This window comes from Pyricularia grisea, chromosome I (genome assembly GCF_004355905.1).
Source record: "Pyricularia grisea strain NI907 chromosome I, whole genome shotgun sequence".
Taxonomy (NCBI): Eukaryota; Fungi; Ascomycota; class Sordariomycetes; order Magnaporthales; family Pyriculariaceae; genus Pyricularia; species Pyricularia grisea.
Window position 1 is genome coordinate 4,111,768 of NC_044973.1, and position 19,086 is coordinate 4,130,853.

Below are 19,086 nucleotides of genomic sequence, written 5' to 3' on the forward strand. Positions count from 1 at the left end.
TCTGACACGAGCGATGGTGATATTTACTCGAGAACATGGATCATTCAATGATAGGAAACCCCCACTGGTGCCTCACGAATAACAATGGAGAGAAAAAATTTCAGACTGCTTCATGCAGTCGTCTTGTGATGAAATCATTGAGCGAATGCTGCAATCCGATATTGACCAAGCGGCGCAGCTAACTCGCATCAGAATCACCGATAATGTCGTGACCCAGAGCATTTGCGCCACACGATAAATCCGCAAGCGATGCTGCATCATTTGCGACACACGCAATGCTAGCCGGAGCTGACCGGTGGAATGATGGCAACTTCGTCACCTTCCGAGATGATCGTTTGATTACCGTAATCAGCATAGTCTTGGTCTGACGGCATGTCTACGTATTCTAGGTTGACGGTGACAAGGCAAGAATCGAGAATTTTGGCCTTGATCCCACTGTAGCGCTCTTCGAGGACTGAGAAGAGTTTGCTAAGAGGAAGCGGCGCTGGCAGTGACTCGGAACCCTTTGACGTAAAAGAGCTGGCACTGGCAAAGTACAGAATATTGAAGTGCCCAGGCGGCGCCCGGGGAAGGGATGTCATAATTGACAATAATGTAATAAATATTATAGAATATGTATCTGAATTTGGGTCTTCTTGTTAGTCTCACTATCTCTAGAGCTTTGTGGAAAGTAAAACAATGGTAAGTGATTGATAGTCAGAGATCTCGGTGAAGAAGTTGTTACATCAAACATGTTCAGGTAATACATGCTATTTTGGATCATCATCCAATCGAATGATATACAGAAAGTAAAACAATGATTCACATACCTTTTGTTTGAAAATATATTATTTGACAGACCAACACAGGTTAATGTTGTTTGTGGTGAGAATGGAATGAGAAGAAAGATTTGAAGAGAAAATCGGCCGGGAAAAATCTCAAGGGCCCATTGAAGTAGGGCCCGCTCGGCAAGGTTGATGGGGCGCTGGCGGATAAGTCACGTGAAGCACCCTCTTGTCCTTGGTTAGCGTCGCGCCTTTCAGTTTCGCGATGGCAGCCTTCAAGGCATTCGAGATCGGAATCCTAGATTCTGCAGCAATTGCTTGTCAATGTGTCTTTTCCAGTTCCCAACTGTACCGTCAATCTAGCTGACAGGTCGATTTGCCTGTTCACTCTCTCCAAATCAATATCCAGAAAATCGTATGTGCATTGGTGACAGAAAAGTAGCACCGGCTTAACGAAAATAATGCCCATTTGGTAGTCGCGTAAAACACATGGTTGAGTATTGTCGTGAGAAGCCTATTCTGGATACCAGAATCCCAAACCAACGCCTCTCTCTAAAACGTTAGAAAGACTAGCAATGCCGTTGCCGTTCCCTCGACCCAGTCCCTGCCGCCGAGGGTATGTCCCGTGTCATTCCGTACAGCCTCTTTCTTGAACCCAAACTTTTCATGATGTTTTCTTTATCTCAGCCTCCTGGCCTCACGCTCAGACTCGAGGAGCACCAGGATGTCGTCGACGCGAACTGTGTATTCATGGTTAGCGAGTGCATTCTTGGCATATGCGAGAGCGGGCGATGATTGCGAAGCCAAAGGTCGGTTCGTTTGAAGGAGGTGGGCGGTGACTATGGGAGGTCGAGGAGTCGTTCGTTACCTGGGCCCTTGACGTTGCGGATGATGCTTCGGCTCTGGTCGTCCATGAACTCGACGCGGACTTGGGTCACACCACCACGAGAACCTGATTATTTTTCCATCCGTCAGCTGAATATTCCTCCATGACCTCCATAAGCTCCAATAACGTCGACTTTGGGGGCATTCGAAGCGTACCGGTACGGCCGAGAACTCGGGTGACCTTGACGAGCTTGACAGGCTGCTTGCTGGCGTCCATCTTGACAATCTGCTTCGTTGTGGAATATCAGTGCTCTATTCGTGCCCAGAACTCGATTTTCAGCTCCATGGGAAGTCGTACATCAACTTGCACTTTTGCAGAGGCGTGCGGTGTATGTTTCTCGGAATGTCGGCGTGGCGCAAAAGGAGATGTCGTCTTTTGAGAGGCGGGGATGATCTCGAAGAGGCGGCCTTTGAGAAGTTTTGGACGATAATTCTGCAAATGTGTGGGCGAAATTATCAGAGCTTGTGATTGGGCAGTTGGTAGTGGGGTTCAGCTGCAGGTGGGCCTGCCAGCCATGCTACCCTGGAAGGACCTACCTCAGCCGCTCAAAGTGTGATGTAGACTCTGCGGGTTAGGGGTCGTCGCGTTACTGGGTTCGCCTTTGTTTGCAACGATGGACAAGGGTGGGCATATTGTCCCCTCTAGCTGGACATGCGAGTACTAGCAATACACGAATATCCCGATATCTTGGGTTTTTTTTGTTGCTCTAACCCATCTGCATCTCAATCAGTAATACTTCACACAAGGCTCTTGTCTCTCATTTCAAAATGGAGTTGAATCGAAAGTATTCAGCGCTTCCAGACCTGGACACCGCCCCAGACATCTACGAGACGCCCGAGTTGACAGATGGTCAAACTAATACGGTGAAATCGACATCGGACGATGAGATAGACGACCAGGAACCACAGGCCGGCGTTGTAAAGCAGCGGCTACGGCCAGGACAAGCGCGTGCAAGATTCACACCCAGCAACGTTGATGCCAGAGATGTGGACTTCTCCGACAGAGTTACGAGCAAGAGGAAATCATACAAGGTCACCAACCGTCGCCACAGGATTTTGGAGGATGGTACAGAGGAGCTAGGGGATCTTAGCGATGACGATGAGGCGGAGACGTTAGAGCGGAAAGTCAAACGATTACAGCGTGAGGTTGAGGAGGCCAGGGCCGAGTATGCCAAGCGAGGGGCAGCAGCTGGAAACGCCTCTGCTACAGAGGGCACAACACCAGAAGGGGAAATCGATTCGCTCAGTCGCATACTCGACAGCATTGTCCTTCCTGACAGGTCACTGCCGACTACCACTGTGGCTGCTACTGGACCTGTGGACCCGGTCAGCCCCGAAACAGTCCCCAGTGGCGAGGGGGCTACGTATACAGTCACATATGCTCCTACATACCAACAAAGTCACGCCCTAGCAAAAGCCGCAGATTTCGACAAGCGACTGCTGCTCCTAGAGTCTTGCCTGGGCATTGGCTCCTCTGCCGCCCCCGAGCTAGACTCTGGCGGCCTATCTAGAGCCATACTGCCCACTCTAGAGACACTCACCAAGCAGATCGGAACGCTGTCGAGCGCGTCAACAGTCTCTCTCGACGGGTTGAGTAGACGAGTCCGAACGCTAATTCAGGATGCCAGCGAGCTCGAGAAGTCACGAAAGCTTGCTAAGGCGGCACAGGACGCCCTGGAATCGACACAGCTGTCACCGGCCTTGAAGGAAATGGTGACGAATGGGGATGATGATGAACCCCGCAACGAATCGGAGCAGATTGCACAGCTGAACAGCATGTACTCGGAGCAGACCACCAAAATCAATGCCTTGTATGGCACGCTCTCAACCATCGAGAACCTTGCTCCACTTCTACCTCCGCTGCTGGATCGGCTCAGGTCGCTGCGGGCCATCCATGCAGACGCGGCTGCGGCTAGTGAGACGTTGGACAACTTGGAACAGAACCAAAGCGATATGGCAGCTGAGATTAGGTCCTGGCGAGTGGGCCTAGACAAAGTGGAGGCTGCCATGAGGGACGGAGAGGCGTCGATGGAGAAGAACGCCAATGTGATAGAGGGATGGGTCAAAGACCTTGAGAAAAGGGTCATGGCTTTGCCATGATTGTGATCTGGATTCCTGTCCCGAGTTCATTACTTGATACCCAGTCTAGTTAAGTTTTATTTGCTACTTCTATACCTGCAAATCTGTAAGGAAGTATTACGATTTTTTTGTGCATGTGCCAGAAGTCATGTATCTTGTTTTGCCACGTTGGACCAAACTTGGCATGGTATGGCTGTAGTAAGAGAGAATTAACTCTGCGAGCCAAACCACCCAGTCAGCTTTTGTTATGTGCTCTCTTAACACACCCGACCTATCTTGACCTGCGACGTAGATAATGCGATATGCCAAGCTAGAAGGCAGGTGGGGCTGCTTTGCTGACCTAGGCGCGTTTTGAGACGCGTTGAATCCGCACTGTATCATGACCCAAATTGACCTCGCACGCACCTCACCTCAATCGCCCAGCAAAGCGAATGTTGAGGTGTCAAGAACCGAACCCCGACTCAAAAGTGCCATACTGTGTGATCATACGACGACATCCAACTCACTATTCCACATACATTCTATCTCTCTTGATTGCAGCAGTGCTTTTGACAGATCACATTACACCGTTCTAGCCACTAGGCTACTGAATCTCTGTCTACCTGTTCATCTATCTCTTCAGTTTTTGAGCGCCATCATCTACGTGACTGCCGTCGAGGCCGTGAACACTTTGCATGACTATCTGCCTTTACGCAAATATCAATTTTCCTCACAGATAGGAAAATCGAAAGGGTTGGGGTGCTGCCATAAGCTCGTTCGTGGGTGTCAACGACCCGGTCAACTTCAGTTTCGTTCGATACTGAGTTTCAAGACCGAAACTCCAGGATAGACAAGATCGGCCTGGTAGTATCGCTAAGGAGCACTTTGGGGATCCGGCTTGGGCTGCTGACGGGATTGTCACTCTTTGAACCAACACATCTTCCACACTTGGCCTAATCCAGCTGGTCCTGTCTCTTGCTTTGCATCATTCATGCCCCGGCACGTGGGCTTGTCTTACAGGGCACAGCCAAAGCCGCTTCTCAAGCAAGTCGGAGGTGTTTCGGTCGAACCCAACATGAAGGCAAAGCCGGCGAACTCTGTGAAACGGAAAGGCCGCTCAGGTTCGGACTCGGAGCCAGAGAGAGCATCAAGCTCTAGGCCCGAACCAGAATTCGATGCTCCCCCTTTGTCCACTTCCGAGTCGGAGGATTCTGCGGATGAGTTCAACAGGAGGGCAGACATCAAGCCGACCTCTTTTGGCGCGAGAAAAGACCTACCACATAGCAAAATGCCCTCAAAATCAGGGAACGGTGTAAAGGAAGCACCTCGGAGAACATCGTCTCGCGTAGCCAAATTCACAATGCCGTCCACGATCGATTCGGATGATATTGAAGACAGTGATGAAGACACAAGAGTCAGCAAACGGCTGAAAACAAGTCAAAGTACGGACACCACACCATTTGGATCCCAGCACAGCTTTGGCTCCTCGCAAAGGACAGCAGACCAGAAAAAGTACGGCGGTAGCCAAAAGACTCTCAGTATGTTCATACCTTGCTTGATATGACATGCCTCGCACGGAAACATCACTAATTATTCTCTACAGACAGGTCATACAAACAAATCAAGAACAGGAAGATGGAGACCAAAGTCATACGTGTGCCAAAGAAAAGGGGTCGACCCAGAACCCCTGAGGCCCCAAGGGCCAGATTTTCAATGCCGAGTGTGGATGGTATTGAGTCGCCATCCAAGGCAGGCGGCGAGTTTGTTTCCGTTGGACCCGACAGTTCACCTACTAGCAGCGGCAAGAAGAATTATGACGCTTCCGCGGTACTGGACTCGTCGCCTGTGAAAGCACGAAGCGCGTTTCAATCTCTTCTGGAAGACGAAGATGTGCAGATTCCCGTTTCAAATACAGCCTTGTCGGACAGCAGCGAGCTTTCGGACGCGGAGTCGATGCCAGATCCTAATGCGGATGTTTGTCCCATGTGCGACGCTCCTATCGACTCGGATCTAGCCAAGGACCTATCGAACAAATACATGAGCATAACGGAGCAACAGAAGTTCTGTCGGCGCCACAAAGTTCGGGAAAGCACGGCACTTTGGAAAGAAAGGGGCTATCCAGATATAGACTGGGACCAACTGGAGAAAAGGTTCGAGGAGCATGCCGACCACCTCGGCCAGGTACTCGAGGCCAAAACTAACTCACACTACCGCGATGCGCTCTCGAGCAAGGTGAGGTCGGGCAAAGGGCGCACGTTGCTCACTTCGCAAACAAGCCTTACCCCTGGCTACTACGGCTTCAGGGGTCTAAGGTTAATGACTGAGTATCTGGTCAAGCGGTTCTCTGGGAAGCTGAGGGAGCGGGCCATTCAGGATAGGCTGGTAGCTGCCAGGGGTCATACGACGTTTGTTCAGTCTGTCTTGGTACCGGAGCTTGCAGTCCAGCTGATGATGGAGGATCTCGATATCGGAGCCGAAGCTGCGAGAAATGTTCTCCGGGAGAGTGCAAAACTCGGTGAAATGCTTCACGAAGAGGTCAAGGACGTTATTTACGATCTTGAAGATGATTTGGAGGGTTAAGCGTATACAGCCGGCATTCTCACCGAGGTTTAATGTCCCCGCATGTTTTCACCTAGGTGCATGGCTCGTTTAGCTTGGAGAAAAGATCCCCGTGCCTGATTGTTAGCATGAGTTTTGAATCTCACATTTACTACTGTACGAGGGCAGTCTGACGGTTTTTTACTGGGATGGCACATTTTACTTTAGGATTTTGTGTAAATACAGACTCGCAAGGTTTACTTTTACATGTGCTTTCTCGTCCATTCAAAGTGTAATCTCACCTAGACTTGAGACGACACTACTATTCTGAATCGGGGAAGCTTTCTCTATTCCAGAGCAAAAAGAAGATGGGATATGGAAGTAAAAAAAAAAACATAAAAAAAAAAGATGGCAAGTGTGGTCAGGAAATAAGAAGGGTCCACGAGCTCCAACACGACATGAAGCAAAACAAACAGCCCTCGCCCGCTCTGAAGCCTAGGCAGAAACTTTGTTTCAGCGTGGAGCAGTTTACGCAACAGCCAAGAGACCCTTGGCTAGTCCTCGAGGGCAGTGGTGTATGAGGTACCTTCTGGTCCCAAGGTCAAGCTTGATCTGTGAATAATGAGGCTATACAATTGACGGGCTGATAATTGACGTAACGGCGCCTTTTATTTTTTTGTTATTTCTTTATTGTTTCTTTATCTGTGTTAGGTGATATGATATACTTTCAGAGGAAACTTGTAAGACTGGAGGAGCACACCATCCTTTTTTCTTCTTTTTTTCTTCGATATTTTAATTTTTGACCCTTTCCCAGTTCCACGTGGTTGACATGTCTCCCCGATACGTAATGGCGGCCGCTTTCGAGTTCTCATGATTCATAAATACAATCCCATTCAATCAATGTGAGGGGGAGAACGCGAAATCAACGTCGTCTGACTGCCTTCTTTTGTTATTGGGTTTAAGTTTGGACCGCTTTCAGATCGAGATGGTCCTTTTCTCATTGTCTTCTGACTACAGTGTTCTTGACGTTATCGTTAATGTTTATGTTTGCACATACCACTAGTAAGTTTTTTTTTTTTTTTTTTTTTTTGCTTAACATGCGTTGGATCCCTGACGTGTGCGTAAAAATCTTCCAGGAATCCCATGCTGCTGATACGAGAATCATGAAAGTTCGATTTTGTTTTTTTACGGGAGGGGTGCATCTCCATCTTTTCCAACACACTTGCAAGACAAGTGGTTGAAGGGGGTGAAAAGTTTACGACTCGGCCTCGGGTTGTTCACTCCCTGGTGGGAGAAGCTGGCTGCTGGAAGAGGATGCAGCCTTTGCCATACGCCGTATGCTACAGTCTTCTTACAAAGAGAGAGAAAAACAGTGTTTGGGGTTCCGAGAGCGAGAGAAGGCCATTAAAACGCACAATTAATGTCGTCTTGGACATGAATCCCCTGATAATACATCCCACGTAAGATACGGGCGGGAGCCCATCCGGGCAGTTGCAGAGCTGCTTCCGTGGTACCTTTTCCGAGGGCCGGGCGATCGATCTACAAGTTGTCACACAGCGATCAGTCAAACCAGACCCTTTTTTTTTCTGTTCCCCTCTCTTTCTAAATTTATTTTTTCTCGTTCTGTACAAAACCCTTTCCACTCATTGATAATATCCGAGCTTGCAGAATTCATGACTCTTTATATTGAGATTTTCTTGTCACAGTCACACCGTAGATTACAAGGGGCTCGCCAAACCCATGATGAGCATCCAGATATACTACGAAAAAAAGAAATTGTAGCCCAACCTTAAATTATCAGAGTCGCAGCAGATCGGTCGCTATCTAAATTATGGTCTAGCGAAAGCAAGACGTGACTTTCGTGATCAGGGTGGTTGGCTGGGAAAGCCTCCCAACGCTTTAGACAAGACCTTGACGAGGAGGGGCACAAACGGGACGATGTTTGGTGACCGGCTGTTTAGCTCGGTGGTGAGATTCACAAGAAAGGAAAAACAAAACGGTTTATTCTTTATGGATTGCTTCTCCTTTTCCTGCTTGTTGCTTTGTGCTTACGGATTAATCCTTTTTTTTTTTTTTTAGTACACAATCAATCGATCTCGTTCATCTCTATCTGGCTCGATCCCTGCCCTCCACGTCCAACCCGAACAGGAAAATAAAGAGAACGTTGTGCATGCATTAAAATGGATGATACTGTCCAGGTTAGAAAGAGTCCTCAAGGGTGTGTTATGAACCACTAGAAAACGGAGCTACGTAGCATTTCCGAGGCGAACATGTAGGATATTAACTTTTCCCCACCCCGACCATCAATTGGGCCAGGTAAAACCTGCAGCAGAGCTAATTCTAGATCTTGGCCAGATATTGGTACAAGTACTTGTTGTAAAGTTGTAGACATAAAATACTTTGTGGTGAGACAAAGTAAGGTTAAGAAGGTCGCTATTTGTAGACAAATTACATTAGCTTACTTGGGTACTTACTGTACATCGTGCATCTCAAAGCTATCAATCATCCATCGACTGTACTTTCGCTCGTGACCCCGAACCTGTCACTTTTCATCTATTCATTCTTTCGGTCTAGCTCTACCTAGTGAGGAAATCCTCCGCCAATCATTCCATCCATTAGTGCGTGCACCAATCAGTGTCAGGTTGTCATTTTCTTTTATCCCTTTGGAAACGAGATTGCTTCTCCTTCGAGTCTAGATCAGCTTTCTCGGTCGATTTGGGCAACTGTTTTTGTACTTTATTATAAGATTTTTTCTGATCCAATTTATTTGGGTTTATTTTTATTTATTATTTATTATGTATTTTACTCATTGTTTAGCTTGTAGGGTCTTTTTATGATACACAAGTCTCCGCGCCCGGCAGGCATTGGCGGGCGGCAGGGTCATCCGATCGTGAGCAAGGAGCCGCTGTCGAATTTGGTTCACCTCCACTCCTCCAGGTACTGCGACTGTGCGGCAGCACGGAGCACGTACTTGAGAATTAGTTCACCCAGCATACAATACAACTACGGAGTAACTCTATGAGAAACCGGAAGAAATAAAATAAAATAAAATAAAATAAATAAAATAAAATTAAATCGCACGACCGGGATCGCAGTCGTCATAGCTGTACCTTAATGTACAGTATTGCGCATGCCCAATTGTTCTTTTTTTTCCTTTTCTTATTTTTCTCCCTTGATTTGTGCCGATTACATTCACTCGAGTGCCATGCCAAATACCATTGGATGCCGACCTCAGTGTACGTTTCGATACATCGAATTCTTGTCCCGCGTTTGCCGATAGAGCAACAGAGCTACACTGTATTACCTCACATACCTAGCTAAGATACCCAATGTAGTAAATAGATCGCATTCATGGCTTGATGAGTTTAGTTTGTTCCTAACGAATGTTGATACATCCGTCTAGCTCATACTGCTTTGACCAGGTAGCATTTGATCCAATATCGTAACCCAGATATCAAGCATTTATCAGACAAGGTACGTCTAGGTACTATAGGTAAGGTTGGATGGAATTGTAATTTGGCACGCACCAACAGTACCTAAGATTTGAATTGAGGTTACAGCTTTGCGTCGCAGCTTACCGTCGTTGGAATGCTGGGAGCCTTCTCGCCACCAAACCTCATTTGGTGGGCGGGTACAACGCAGCACAACCTAACGTGAAGTGAGGATCAATCTGCTACTGGTGGGCTGCTGGCGTAATGTAATGAATTTACAGTAGTAGCTAGCTACTCAGGCTACCTAATAGTAGTAGTTGCCAGGTTGCCCACTTTGTACTCCATTGGATACACGATCGATCCTAGCCGCTTGCCCGCGTATCCCAGCAAGCCCAGGTTTTTGGGGGGCCCTGTCGTCCACCCGCCCGCGCATGCATCCCCCATCCCCTCTCAAATCGGAAAGCCTAAAAAAAAGTTGGCTTTGGGGGTCTTTGTCTGACAGCCCAGGCCTAATTCGATGGCCTACCGCCCAATCGCCAACAACATCAACAATCACAAAAGCAAAAAAAGAAAAAACGAAAAGAAAACAACAGCGCCTCTCCCTCCCTTCGCATTGGTGCTCCTTGGATTATCCCATGCGATAACGCTAGATATACATCAACTCCGTACGAACTGTATTTCTCAACCAACAAAAACAACGTATACTACTTGTATTACTACTACCGGGACCAGCATGTTCTAATCAGGACCCTCACCCACCAAACCAAACATCGAATTGGCCCTCCTCAGATGGCTCAGTCCATACTGGTGGACCGTGCCTGGTGGTGACAATGACCAGGAACGACGCCCTGTCCCGTTTCAGCTCCATTACGAGCTCCTCCACAGACAGTGCACACTCAACGGCTACCGTTAAGCCGTTGCCATCAACGCCTATCGCCAGCGATACACGAAGACATTCAGGCGGCTCTCGACCTGCCATCCCGTCGCGCCTCAGAATAGACGATGATTTGAACCGGTGAGTCGCCGCCAATACCGCATTCACATCTTGTGACCAAATTGGCCCGGTACCCCTGGTACCAATTTGCTGGTGGAGAACGGAGATCGGTGCCGCAGCTTTTGTATCCATCCCACGCTGTCAAAACTTGTGCGCTTCATTCAGCTGGACTTGCAAGGGAGTTGCGCAAACACGATCGAGTTAGATTTGATTTGACCTCGGTTAGCTTCCTAAGCAAGGAAGAAACGGAGAAATTTGAACCAAGAAAAAGAAAAAGAAAAAGAAAAGAAAAGATAAAAGAAGACCAAGAAGACCAAGAAGAAGAAGAAAAAGTCGATAGCGAATCAAAAAAGAGGAGAAGAGCAGTTGACACAGATCATAGATCCTAATATTTTGCGCCTTCTAGTACCGCCTCTCCGCTCAAAGACGACCCGCAGGTATCACCGACAAACACGTTCGGCACGCGCGTTGCATTATCACCATCATCTCCCACCTCCAATGTATTCCCCCGCGAGCAACGACTGAGCGACTTCGGGAACTATCGAAGGGACCTCGCCGTGCTGGATCCCGGCGGCAGTCGAGTGCCTCAAATCCAGCAGCCTCCACCGAACACGGGGCCGTCCCTGAGCAGCCAAGTTGCTCCCTGGATGACCACAAACGGCGCCGGCGGCGCTCCAGCCGCCATTCATACCAGCTTCTACAATGATTCGAGCGACAACCTCTCGGTCGCGTCACAGCTCTCACCCGGCTTCCGAATACCCGGCGGCAGACCTTCGATTTCGCAACCCTCGGGTGTCGGCGCCGATAACAATGAGGCATCATACTTTGGCGACGAGCGAAGACCGTCGATAGCAAGCATCACGACGACTGCGAGCAGTCAGGGCTCCAAGGCCAGCGGGAACAGGGGTGGCTTTCGAAAGCTGCAGGGCTTCTTTGGGGAGGAATTTCCCGGCCGAGATTCCTCCGACACTAGTCTTCCACCTGCCGTTCCGGGCAAGGAGCACCGCTCACACTCGTACAGCCACGGCCGACCATACCGAGACCGTAACTATTCCAATGCTACTGACCACACTCGGGACGGGTCACCGTCTTCATCTAGACCGAGGACACCAGTGCCTGCTCCCGAGGTGGTGCCTTTCCTGTATCAAGAGGCTGATGTATGTTCACGACGTCTCTTTTATCCCCCGTCTTCCCTGTCACACGTCCAACCTCCCCCTTTCTGCTTACACACATTGGGTAATGCCCGCATCCATGTTCTTTCGTCTTATCCTTCTGGAACTTGTCTTCCTTCCACATGTAATCCGTGTGTTCGCATTCCACCCCTCCTCCAAGCTGTCGAACATGGAGGAAAAAAGGTTCGATCTCTGACTCGTGTAGGACATTGCAAAATATGGCGAAGCTCCTGTCAGGGATATCCTGTCAGGCCCCGATCGTGAACGTTATGTGACGGGCGATTCATTACAAAACCCACCCAAGACCTCATCTTCATCGCGATCCGGTCATTCTCTCGCCCATCTGTCGGGCCATCATCGACACCAGAAAAGCAATGATGACCCTAGAACTCTGCGCCCTACCATGAGCCGGGACGACTCTGTTGTGCCCACCTACAAGGACCGTAGCGGGTCTGCCACCACAATGACGAGCTCCCGAGACCGCGCCCACAGTCCGGCCCCGAGCGGGCACAGCATTGGCGGTTACTTTAGTTCAAAAAACGGTACCTACGACGGTCAAACTTCACCTCCCGGGCATCAAAAGAAAAGCCTGCTTGGTCGCTTCAAGAGGAGCAAAGACAAGGAGGACACGACTTCGCTCAAGAAAACTTCTCCCTCGAGCACCTCGCTGAACTTGAAAACTTCACGGTCGGAATATGGTCAAAGTGATGGTGCATCTAGCATAGGCCAGGACTGGCCCTCGCGTCAAGCAGAACCTTCTCAATACAGTTCCACCTCCAATTCAGCCTCGGCACGACCGTCGCAGCCACGACACGGGACATTCAAGTCGCCATTTGCGAAACGAGGGCGTACTCACCACAGGCATGACGACCGCGACGAGGCCATCGGGCCCACCGATAAGCACGATGGGATGCAGGCAGGGGGAACCATGTTCCACCTCGATACTGACCTTAACGACATGAGCGGCATCCTGAGCCGACCTCTGCCATTGACTCCCATGGACGCTGATTTCGTTGGTACCATCAAGGGCGAGAAGTCCTCTGTCACTTCCAATGGCCGCAACGGCGCTTGGGACGCACCCGACAGCTGGGCTGTCAAGCGAACGGGTGACGATTCAGCCTACCACGGACCGGAGAATGACGAGGCTGGCCCGTCGCCGAGACCAGAAGAGAAGATGACGTCTTACTGCATACGTGTGTTCAAGTCGGACGGCACGTTTGCAACTTTGCAGATGTCGATCGACTCGTCGGTTCAGGACCTCATCGGGCAGCTGTCTAAGAAGTCATATGTCTCCGGTGGTCTCGAGTACCACATCGCGCTACGCAAACATGGCCTCATCCGCGTGCTCGGTTCTGCGGAGAAGCCGCTCTTTATACAAAAACGTCTCCTGCGGCAGGTGGGTTTCGAGGAGCGGGACCGTATTGAAGATATTGGCCGTGAGGACAACAGTTACCTTTGCCGATTTCTCTTTATGTCTTCGCGAGAGCTCGAGCAACAGGCACGAACCCAGGATCTTGGCCTGGGCCGTACGCAGAAGTTCAATCACGTGGATCTCTCGGCACGCAACATAATTCGAATCCCCATCTATCTCTACTCCAAGGTCCAAGACATCATCTCCCTTAACCTATCGAAGAACCTATCTCTGGACCTGCCGCGAGACTTCATATCGTCTTGCCAGAACCTTCGCGATATCAAGTTTAACAACAACGAGGCTAGGAAACTGCCAGCCAGTCTTGGGCGTGCGAGCAGGCTTACGTATCTTGACGTGTCCAACAACCGGATTGATCATTTGGAGAACGCTGAGCTCAACGGCCTTGTTGGGCTTCTGAAGCTTAATCTTGCCAACAACAGACTTAAGCACCTGCCTCCATACTTTGGTGCTTATCGATCTTTGCGAACCCTGAATGTGTCTTCAAACTTTTTGGACAAATTCCCATCTTTCCTCTGCGAGCTTGAGAGTTTAGTCGACCTCGATCTGAGCTTCAACCTGATAGGAGCCTTCCCGCCAGCTATTGAGAACCTACGGAACCTGGAAAAGCTTGTTATCACAAACAACAGATTAGCCGGTACCCTACCGGATAGTTTCAGCCGTCTCCAAAGTCTTCGTGAGCTCGACATTAAATACAATGCCATCTCGGGCATCGATGTAATATCCATGTTGCCAAAACTTGAGATTTTGGCTGCAGACCACAACGCCATTTCTCAATTTGTTGGCTCGTTTGAAAGGGTCAGGAGTCTTAAGCTCAAGGACAACCCCATCACGCGGTTCGAGCTGACCTCAACGGTCCCAACGCTAAAGCTGCTCAACTTGTCCAACGCCAAACTCGCTAGCATCGCTGAGTCTTTTAATCACATGCTCAACCTAGAAAGGCTTGTTTTGGATAGAAACCATTTCGTCTCTTTACCGTCCCAGATTGGTAGGCTACGCCGGCTGGAACACTTCAGCATCGCCCACAACGCGCTGGCCGAGCTTCCACCGGAGGTAGGATGTCTTCAGGAACTCAAATTTCTCGACGTGCGCGGCAACAATCTCAAAAAGCTACCGTTGGAGATTTGGTGGGCAAACAAACTGGAGACACTCAACGCCTCGTCCAACGTCATGACTGATTTCCCCAAGCCGGCGTCAAGACCACCGCAACCTCCCGAGTCAATTCCCGGCTCTATGCAGGGTTCTAATGGCAAAGTTGCTTTAGTCGGCTCACTATCGACTCCCCCTAGCATAGAAGACCTTGATCCCGACGACTCTAGGCGACCCAGCCAGGCCTCTTCCAGCACTCTGTTGAGTGTCGGACCATCACCTGTCCCAGTCGGGCCGGACCGCAAGAGCTCGGTAGTGTCGGTATACGGCAAGGGTGGCCGCAAGACGTCCATCATATCGCGGAGTGCCAACTCGAGCGGCAACGCTCCTGTGCCCCCTAACACTAGGAAAGACTCGGGGTTGTCGGCACGAATTACCAACACGTTTTCGGGCTCGTTGCGGAATCTTTTCCTTGCCGATAACCTATTGGACGACGACGTGTTTGACCAGATAATGCTCCTATGCGAGCTTCGCGTACTCAATTTATCCTTTAACCAAATCAGTGACATGCCGCAGCGATGCATAAAGAGCTGGCCGCAGCTATCGGAGCTATATCTGTCAGGCAACGAGCTCACAACAATACCAGTTGACGACCTAGAGGAGTACAGTCTGCTGCAGGTCCTTCACATCAATTGCAACAAATTCACCAATCTACCGGCCGACATATCAAGAGCCAAGAAGCTGGCAGTGCTAGACTGTGGCAGCAACTTCCTCAAGTACAACATTAGCAATGTTCCATACGACTGGAATTGGAACCTGAATCCAAACCTGAGATATCTGAACCTCTCGGGCAACCGGCGGCTGGAAATAAAGCAGCCAGCCTATGGTAGCGGTGCCGGGAATAGGGAGCAGTACACAGATTTCAGTAGGTTGCAGAACCTGCGGGTCTTGGGTCTCATGGATGTCACTCTCACCCAGCCTAGTATTCCGGAGCAGAGCGAGGACTGCAGAGTAAGGACGTCGGGCTCTTCGGCCGGGTATCTTCCTTATGCCATGGCCGACACGCTTGGCAAAAACGAGCATCTTTCGACGGTCGACTTGGTCGTGCCGCGATTCAATGCATCCGAGACGGAGACGCTGCTCGGCTTGTTTGACGGCCAGGCTCTCTCAAGTGGTGGCTCTAAGATAGCCAAATATCTGCATGAGAACTTTGGTCAGATTTTGGCTACAGAGTTGAGAGCACTCAAGACGGGCCTCAAGGAGACGCCAGAAGATGCGCTGCGACGTGCCTTTCTGGCTCTCAACAAGGAGCTGGTGACCATTGCGATCCAGCACAGTGAGGACCGGCCGTCGGTGCCACACCGCAGCGGCTCTCAGGCCCACGTAATCCTCAACAAGGAGGACCTCAACTCGGGAGGCGTGGCAACAGTCGTGTATCTTCAGGGGCAGGATCTATACGTTGCCAACGTTGGAGATGCGCAAGCCATGATCATCCAGTCGGACCAAACACACAAGATGCTGACGAGGAAGCATGATCCGGCAGAGCCCACAGAACGCAGCCGGATTCGAGAGGCGGGCGGTTGGGTATCGCGGAACGGCAAGCTGAACGACCAGCTCGGCGTGTCGAGAGCTTTCGGTTATGTGGATTTGATGCCAGCCGTTCAGGCGGCGCCGCACGTCAGCCACGTAGCAATCAGGGAGCAAGATGAGATGATACTGCTAGCCACAAGCGAGCTCTGGGAACACCTGGCACCCGAGTTGATAGTGGACATAGCTCGACAGGAGCGCGGTGATCTTATGAGGGCAACCCAGAAGCTCCGCGACCTGGCCATTGCCTACGGCTCGACCAACAAAATCATGATCATGATGATCAGCGTGGCGGACCTGAAGCGGAGGACCGAACGTACTCGAATTAATAGAGGTCAGAGCATGTCCATCCACAACTTGAGCCTTCACGGCGAGCAGTACAAGTTCCCCACCAGGGGACGGCGCAAGAAGGACCAGGTCATGGACTCGACGCTGCAGCGCCTCGAGGCGGAAGTTCCGGCACCCACGGGCATGATCGCCATCGTGTTTACGGATATCAAGAACTCGACGAACCTGTGGGAGACCTACCCAGCCGCGATGAGGTCTGCAATCAGGCTGCACAACGAGATGATGAGGAGACAGCTGCGCCGGATCGGCGGATTTGAGGTCAAGACTGAAGGTGATGCCTTCATGGTATCGTTTCCCACAGCGACATCGGCTCTGCTCTGGTGTTTTGCTGTGCAGCTGCAACTTCTCGAGGTCAACTGGCCTTCTGAGATGCTCAACTCGCTCTCGTGCAAGCCGACGGTTGATAAGAATAACCAAGTCATCTTCAAGGGACTGTCTGTCCGCATGGGTATCCATTGGGGTGAGCCACTCTGTGAGCCAGATCCCATCACACGTCGTATGGACTACTACGGCCCGATGGTGAACAAGGCGTCACGTATCTCGGCCGTCGCCGACGGAGGACAGATCACGGTTTCCTCCGACTTCATCTCGGAGATCCAGAGATGCCTGGAGACTTACCAGGGAGCAAACGCCGCTGCTTTGTTGAATGAGTCGTTTGACGAGGATCCCTACTCGACGGCGATCCGAAAGGAGCTACGGTCACTCAGTAGCCAGGGCTTTGAGGTCAAGGAGCTTGGTGAGCGCAAACTGAAGGGGCTTGAGAACCCAGAGGTGGTGTATTCACTGTATCCACACCAGCTGGCGGGTCGCATCGAAACGCATCAGGCACACGATAAGGGCGTGACGGCTGCTGCTCCCGAGGTGAGCGAGAACACGCCAGCAGTTCTTAAGGAAGGCTCGGGGCTCGACTTTGACCCAGAGATCATATGGGGTCTGTGGAAGCTGAGCCTTCGGCTCGAAATGCTATGCAGCAGCCTTGAATACGTGGGAGGCCGAGGGTTGCAGCCGCCCGAGACGGAGCTCCTCGAGAGAATGAAGCAGAGGGGTGGAGAGGTCACGGAGGGCTTTCTGGTTAACTTCATGGAGCACCAGATTAGCCGCATCGAGGTAAGTTGTTCTACACTGACAGTGCACAAAATTAAAAAAAAAAAAAAAAAAAAAAAAAAAAAAAAAAAAAAAAAAAAACCAAAAGAGAAAAGAGGCTAACGGACATGGCTGTCACACAGACCTGCGTCTCCACACTCAGCATCAGACACCTAAGCATGGGCGGCGGCACTATCAAGGAGCTTGACGATCTCCGTGGGCCCATCTCCGGCATCCTGGCCAACGTTGGCAAGCAGATGGCCGAGCTTCAACGCTACAAAGCGCTCTACGGGCCGCTTGATGCCGTTGAGGATGGCCAGCAAGCATCTTAATGGTACCACGAGTTAATTATTTTGTGGTGATTGCTATGCATACCGATCACACAACTCTTGCCTGCATTGGCTACGGCTACCTTGTCGTTTTGTTTTCTCTATTATTTTCTCTTCCTTCTATTGTCTTGATATCCCCCCGATCTAGAGAGCTGTGCTTTTCTGTCTCCGATTCCTTGTTTTCTTTGGGGTTTCTTTGGATATTTTATTGGAAACGCAGCGAGAAGAAAAAAATGATGAGAAATGTGTGTGTTGCATTATTCTTTTTTATTATTTCCCTTTTTTTATCAACTGGACATGGGCTAGCCCTGCTGGATGTCTGTCGGGGGCGGGCGTTTATTCCTCTACGAGGTGCAGCGGATTCATGTTTCATTGTCTTGTTTTTTCTCTCATCCCTAGGTTTCACTACCTACTTACTACACCACCTACCAAAGCCATACGCTTTTTATTGGTGAGCATGGTTGTTTAGACTGTGTTCATGATGATGCTGTTATTGTGTTTGTACATGGGAGTGAGGGAGGTTACGAGAGAGTGTATCTGTGGGAGGCGTACCTACAAACGGCTGACCTAGGTTGGTTTCATTCGGTGATACCTCACGTCTTTGGGTTCGTACAGCGGCGGAGATGGAGGGTTACTTTCGAGGTGTGGCGCGCATCTGATGTTGAGCTGGTGCAAGGCTGGAAAAGAAAAGAAAAAGTCACGACGTGGGATGATGGGGTGTGTGCCTTTTTTGTTGCTGTTGTGGGGTTGGATCATGTTCTTGCCTGCCTGTCTAACCAACCCTACCACCTTGTTGTTACCACCTAGAAGGCATGTTGATTTATTTTTTTTTATTTGCTGTTGTTGTTGCTGTTCTTGGGAGGACCACAGCACATTAGTACATCTTTATAATTAAACCGCACCATTACCATCGTATGATTGTTTAACCAAAGGGGAAAGTGCCCAAGTCAGTCAGTCTACTGTAACAATAGATATACACACGCACACACACACACGCACCTACACAGACAAGATTATGCCCATGTGCTGATCTCTAGTCCAAGTACCTGCTTCTTTACATGCCGGTACAATCGTTCCAAGCCTCCCCAAGCGGTCTATGAGGCAGGGGGACAGGTATCGCACAAGGTTTGCGGTCCAATCAGATAGACAACAAGTGGCTATCTTATCTCGATGAGCAAGCTTTCCAAAAGGCATTACGTCAAGAGCTGAAGAGATAAAAAAGTTCAGCTCCAGCTTGACAAGCAAAAACACTAAGCAATTTTATGTACTTTGGTATGTACGTGTTACTGTAGGAATTGATCGGGGATGCTTTTCAACCTCCCTCCTCAACATTTGGTGGTGTTGTTGTTGTTTTGTTTTCCCCCACTCAAGAAAAAAAA

General features: G+C 50.0%; 5 protein-coding genes across 5 annotated transcripts; 3 read left to right on the forward strand and 2 right to left on the reverse strand.

Annotated features, from left to right (window-relative positions):
- Positions 1-278: 278 nt before the first annotated feature.
- On the reverse strand, positions 279-581 carry PgNI_06301 (uncharacterized protein; the record flags this gene model as incomplete). The annotated part of the gene is made up of 1 exon (XM_031126325.1): positions 279-581. The coding sequence occupies one exon, from the start codon at positions 579-581 to the stop codon at positions 279-281; it is 303 nt and encodes a 100-aa protein (XP_030981804.1).
- A 518-nt stretch (positions 582-1,099) lies between these two features.
- PgNI_06302 (uncharacterized protein) lies at positions 1,100-2,064 on the reverse strand. The gene is made up of 4 exons (XM_031126326.1): positions 1,948-2,064; positions 1,806-1,875; positions 1,633-1,716; positions 1,100-1,504 (listed from the first exon to the last, which is right to left on the reverse strand). Exons 2-4 carry the CDS (start codon positions 1,864-1,866, stop codon positions 1,443-1,445), a joined length of 207 nt encoding a protein of 68 aa, XP_030981801.1. The 5' UTR covers positions 1,867-1,875; positions 1,948-2,064; the 3' UTR covers positions 1,100-1,442.
- Positions 2,065-2,417: 353 nt separating this feature from the next.
- Positions 2,418-3,749, forward strand: PgNI_06303 (uncharacterized protein; the record flags this gene model as incomplete). Its single annotated transcript, XM_031126327.1, has 1 exon — positions 2,418-3,749. The coding sequence occupies one exon, from the start codon at positions 2,418-2,420 to the stop codon at positions 3,747-3,749; it is 1,332 nt and encodes a 443-aa protein (XP_030981802.1).
- Positions 3,750-4,162: 413 nt separating this feature from the next.
- PgNI_06304 (uncharacterized protein) lies at positions 4,163-6,442 on the forward strand. The gene is made up of 2 exons (XM_031126328.1): positions 4,163-5,245; positions 5,311-6,442. The coding sequence occupies exons 1-2, from the start codon at positions 4,699-4,701 to the stop codon at positions 6,285-6,287; spliced, it is 1,524 nt and encodes a 507-aa protein (XP_030981807.1). The 5' UTR covers positions 4,163-4,698; the 3' UTR covers positions 6,288-6,442.
- Positions 6,443-10,506: 4,064 nt separating this feature from the next.
- On the forward strand, positions 10,507-18,620 carry PgNI_06305 (uncharacterized protein; the record flags this gene model as incomplete). Its single annotated transcript, XM_031126329.1, has 4 exons — positions 10,507-10,691; positions 11,077-11,827; positions 12,048-17,402; positions 17,522-18,620. The coding sequence occupies 4 exons, from the start codon at positions 10,507-10,509 to the stop codon at positions 17,708-17,710; spliced, it is 6,480 nt and encodes a 2,159-aa protein (XP_030981808.1). The 3' UTR covers positions 17,711-18,620.
- Between the last annotated feature and the right edge of the window lie 466 nt (positions 18,621-19,086).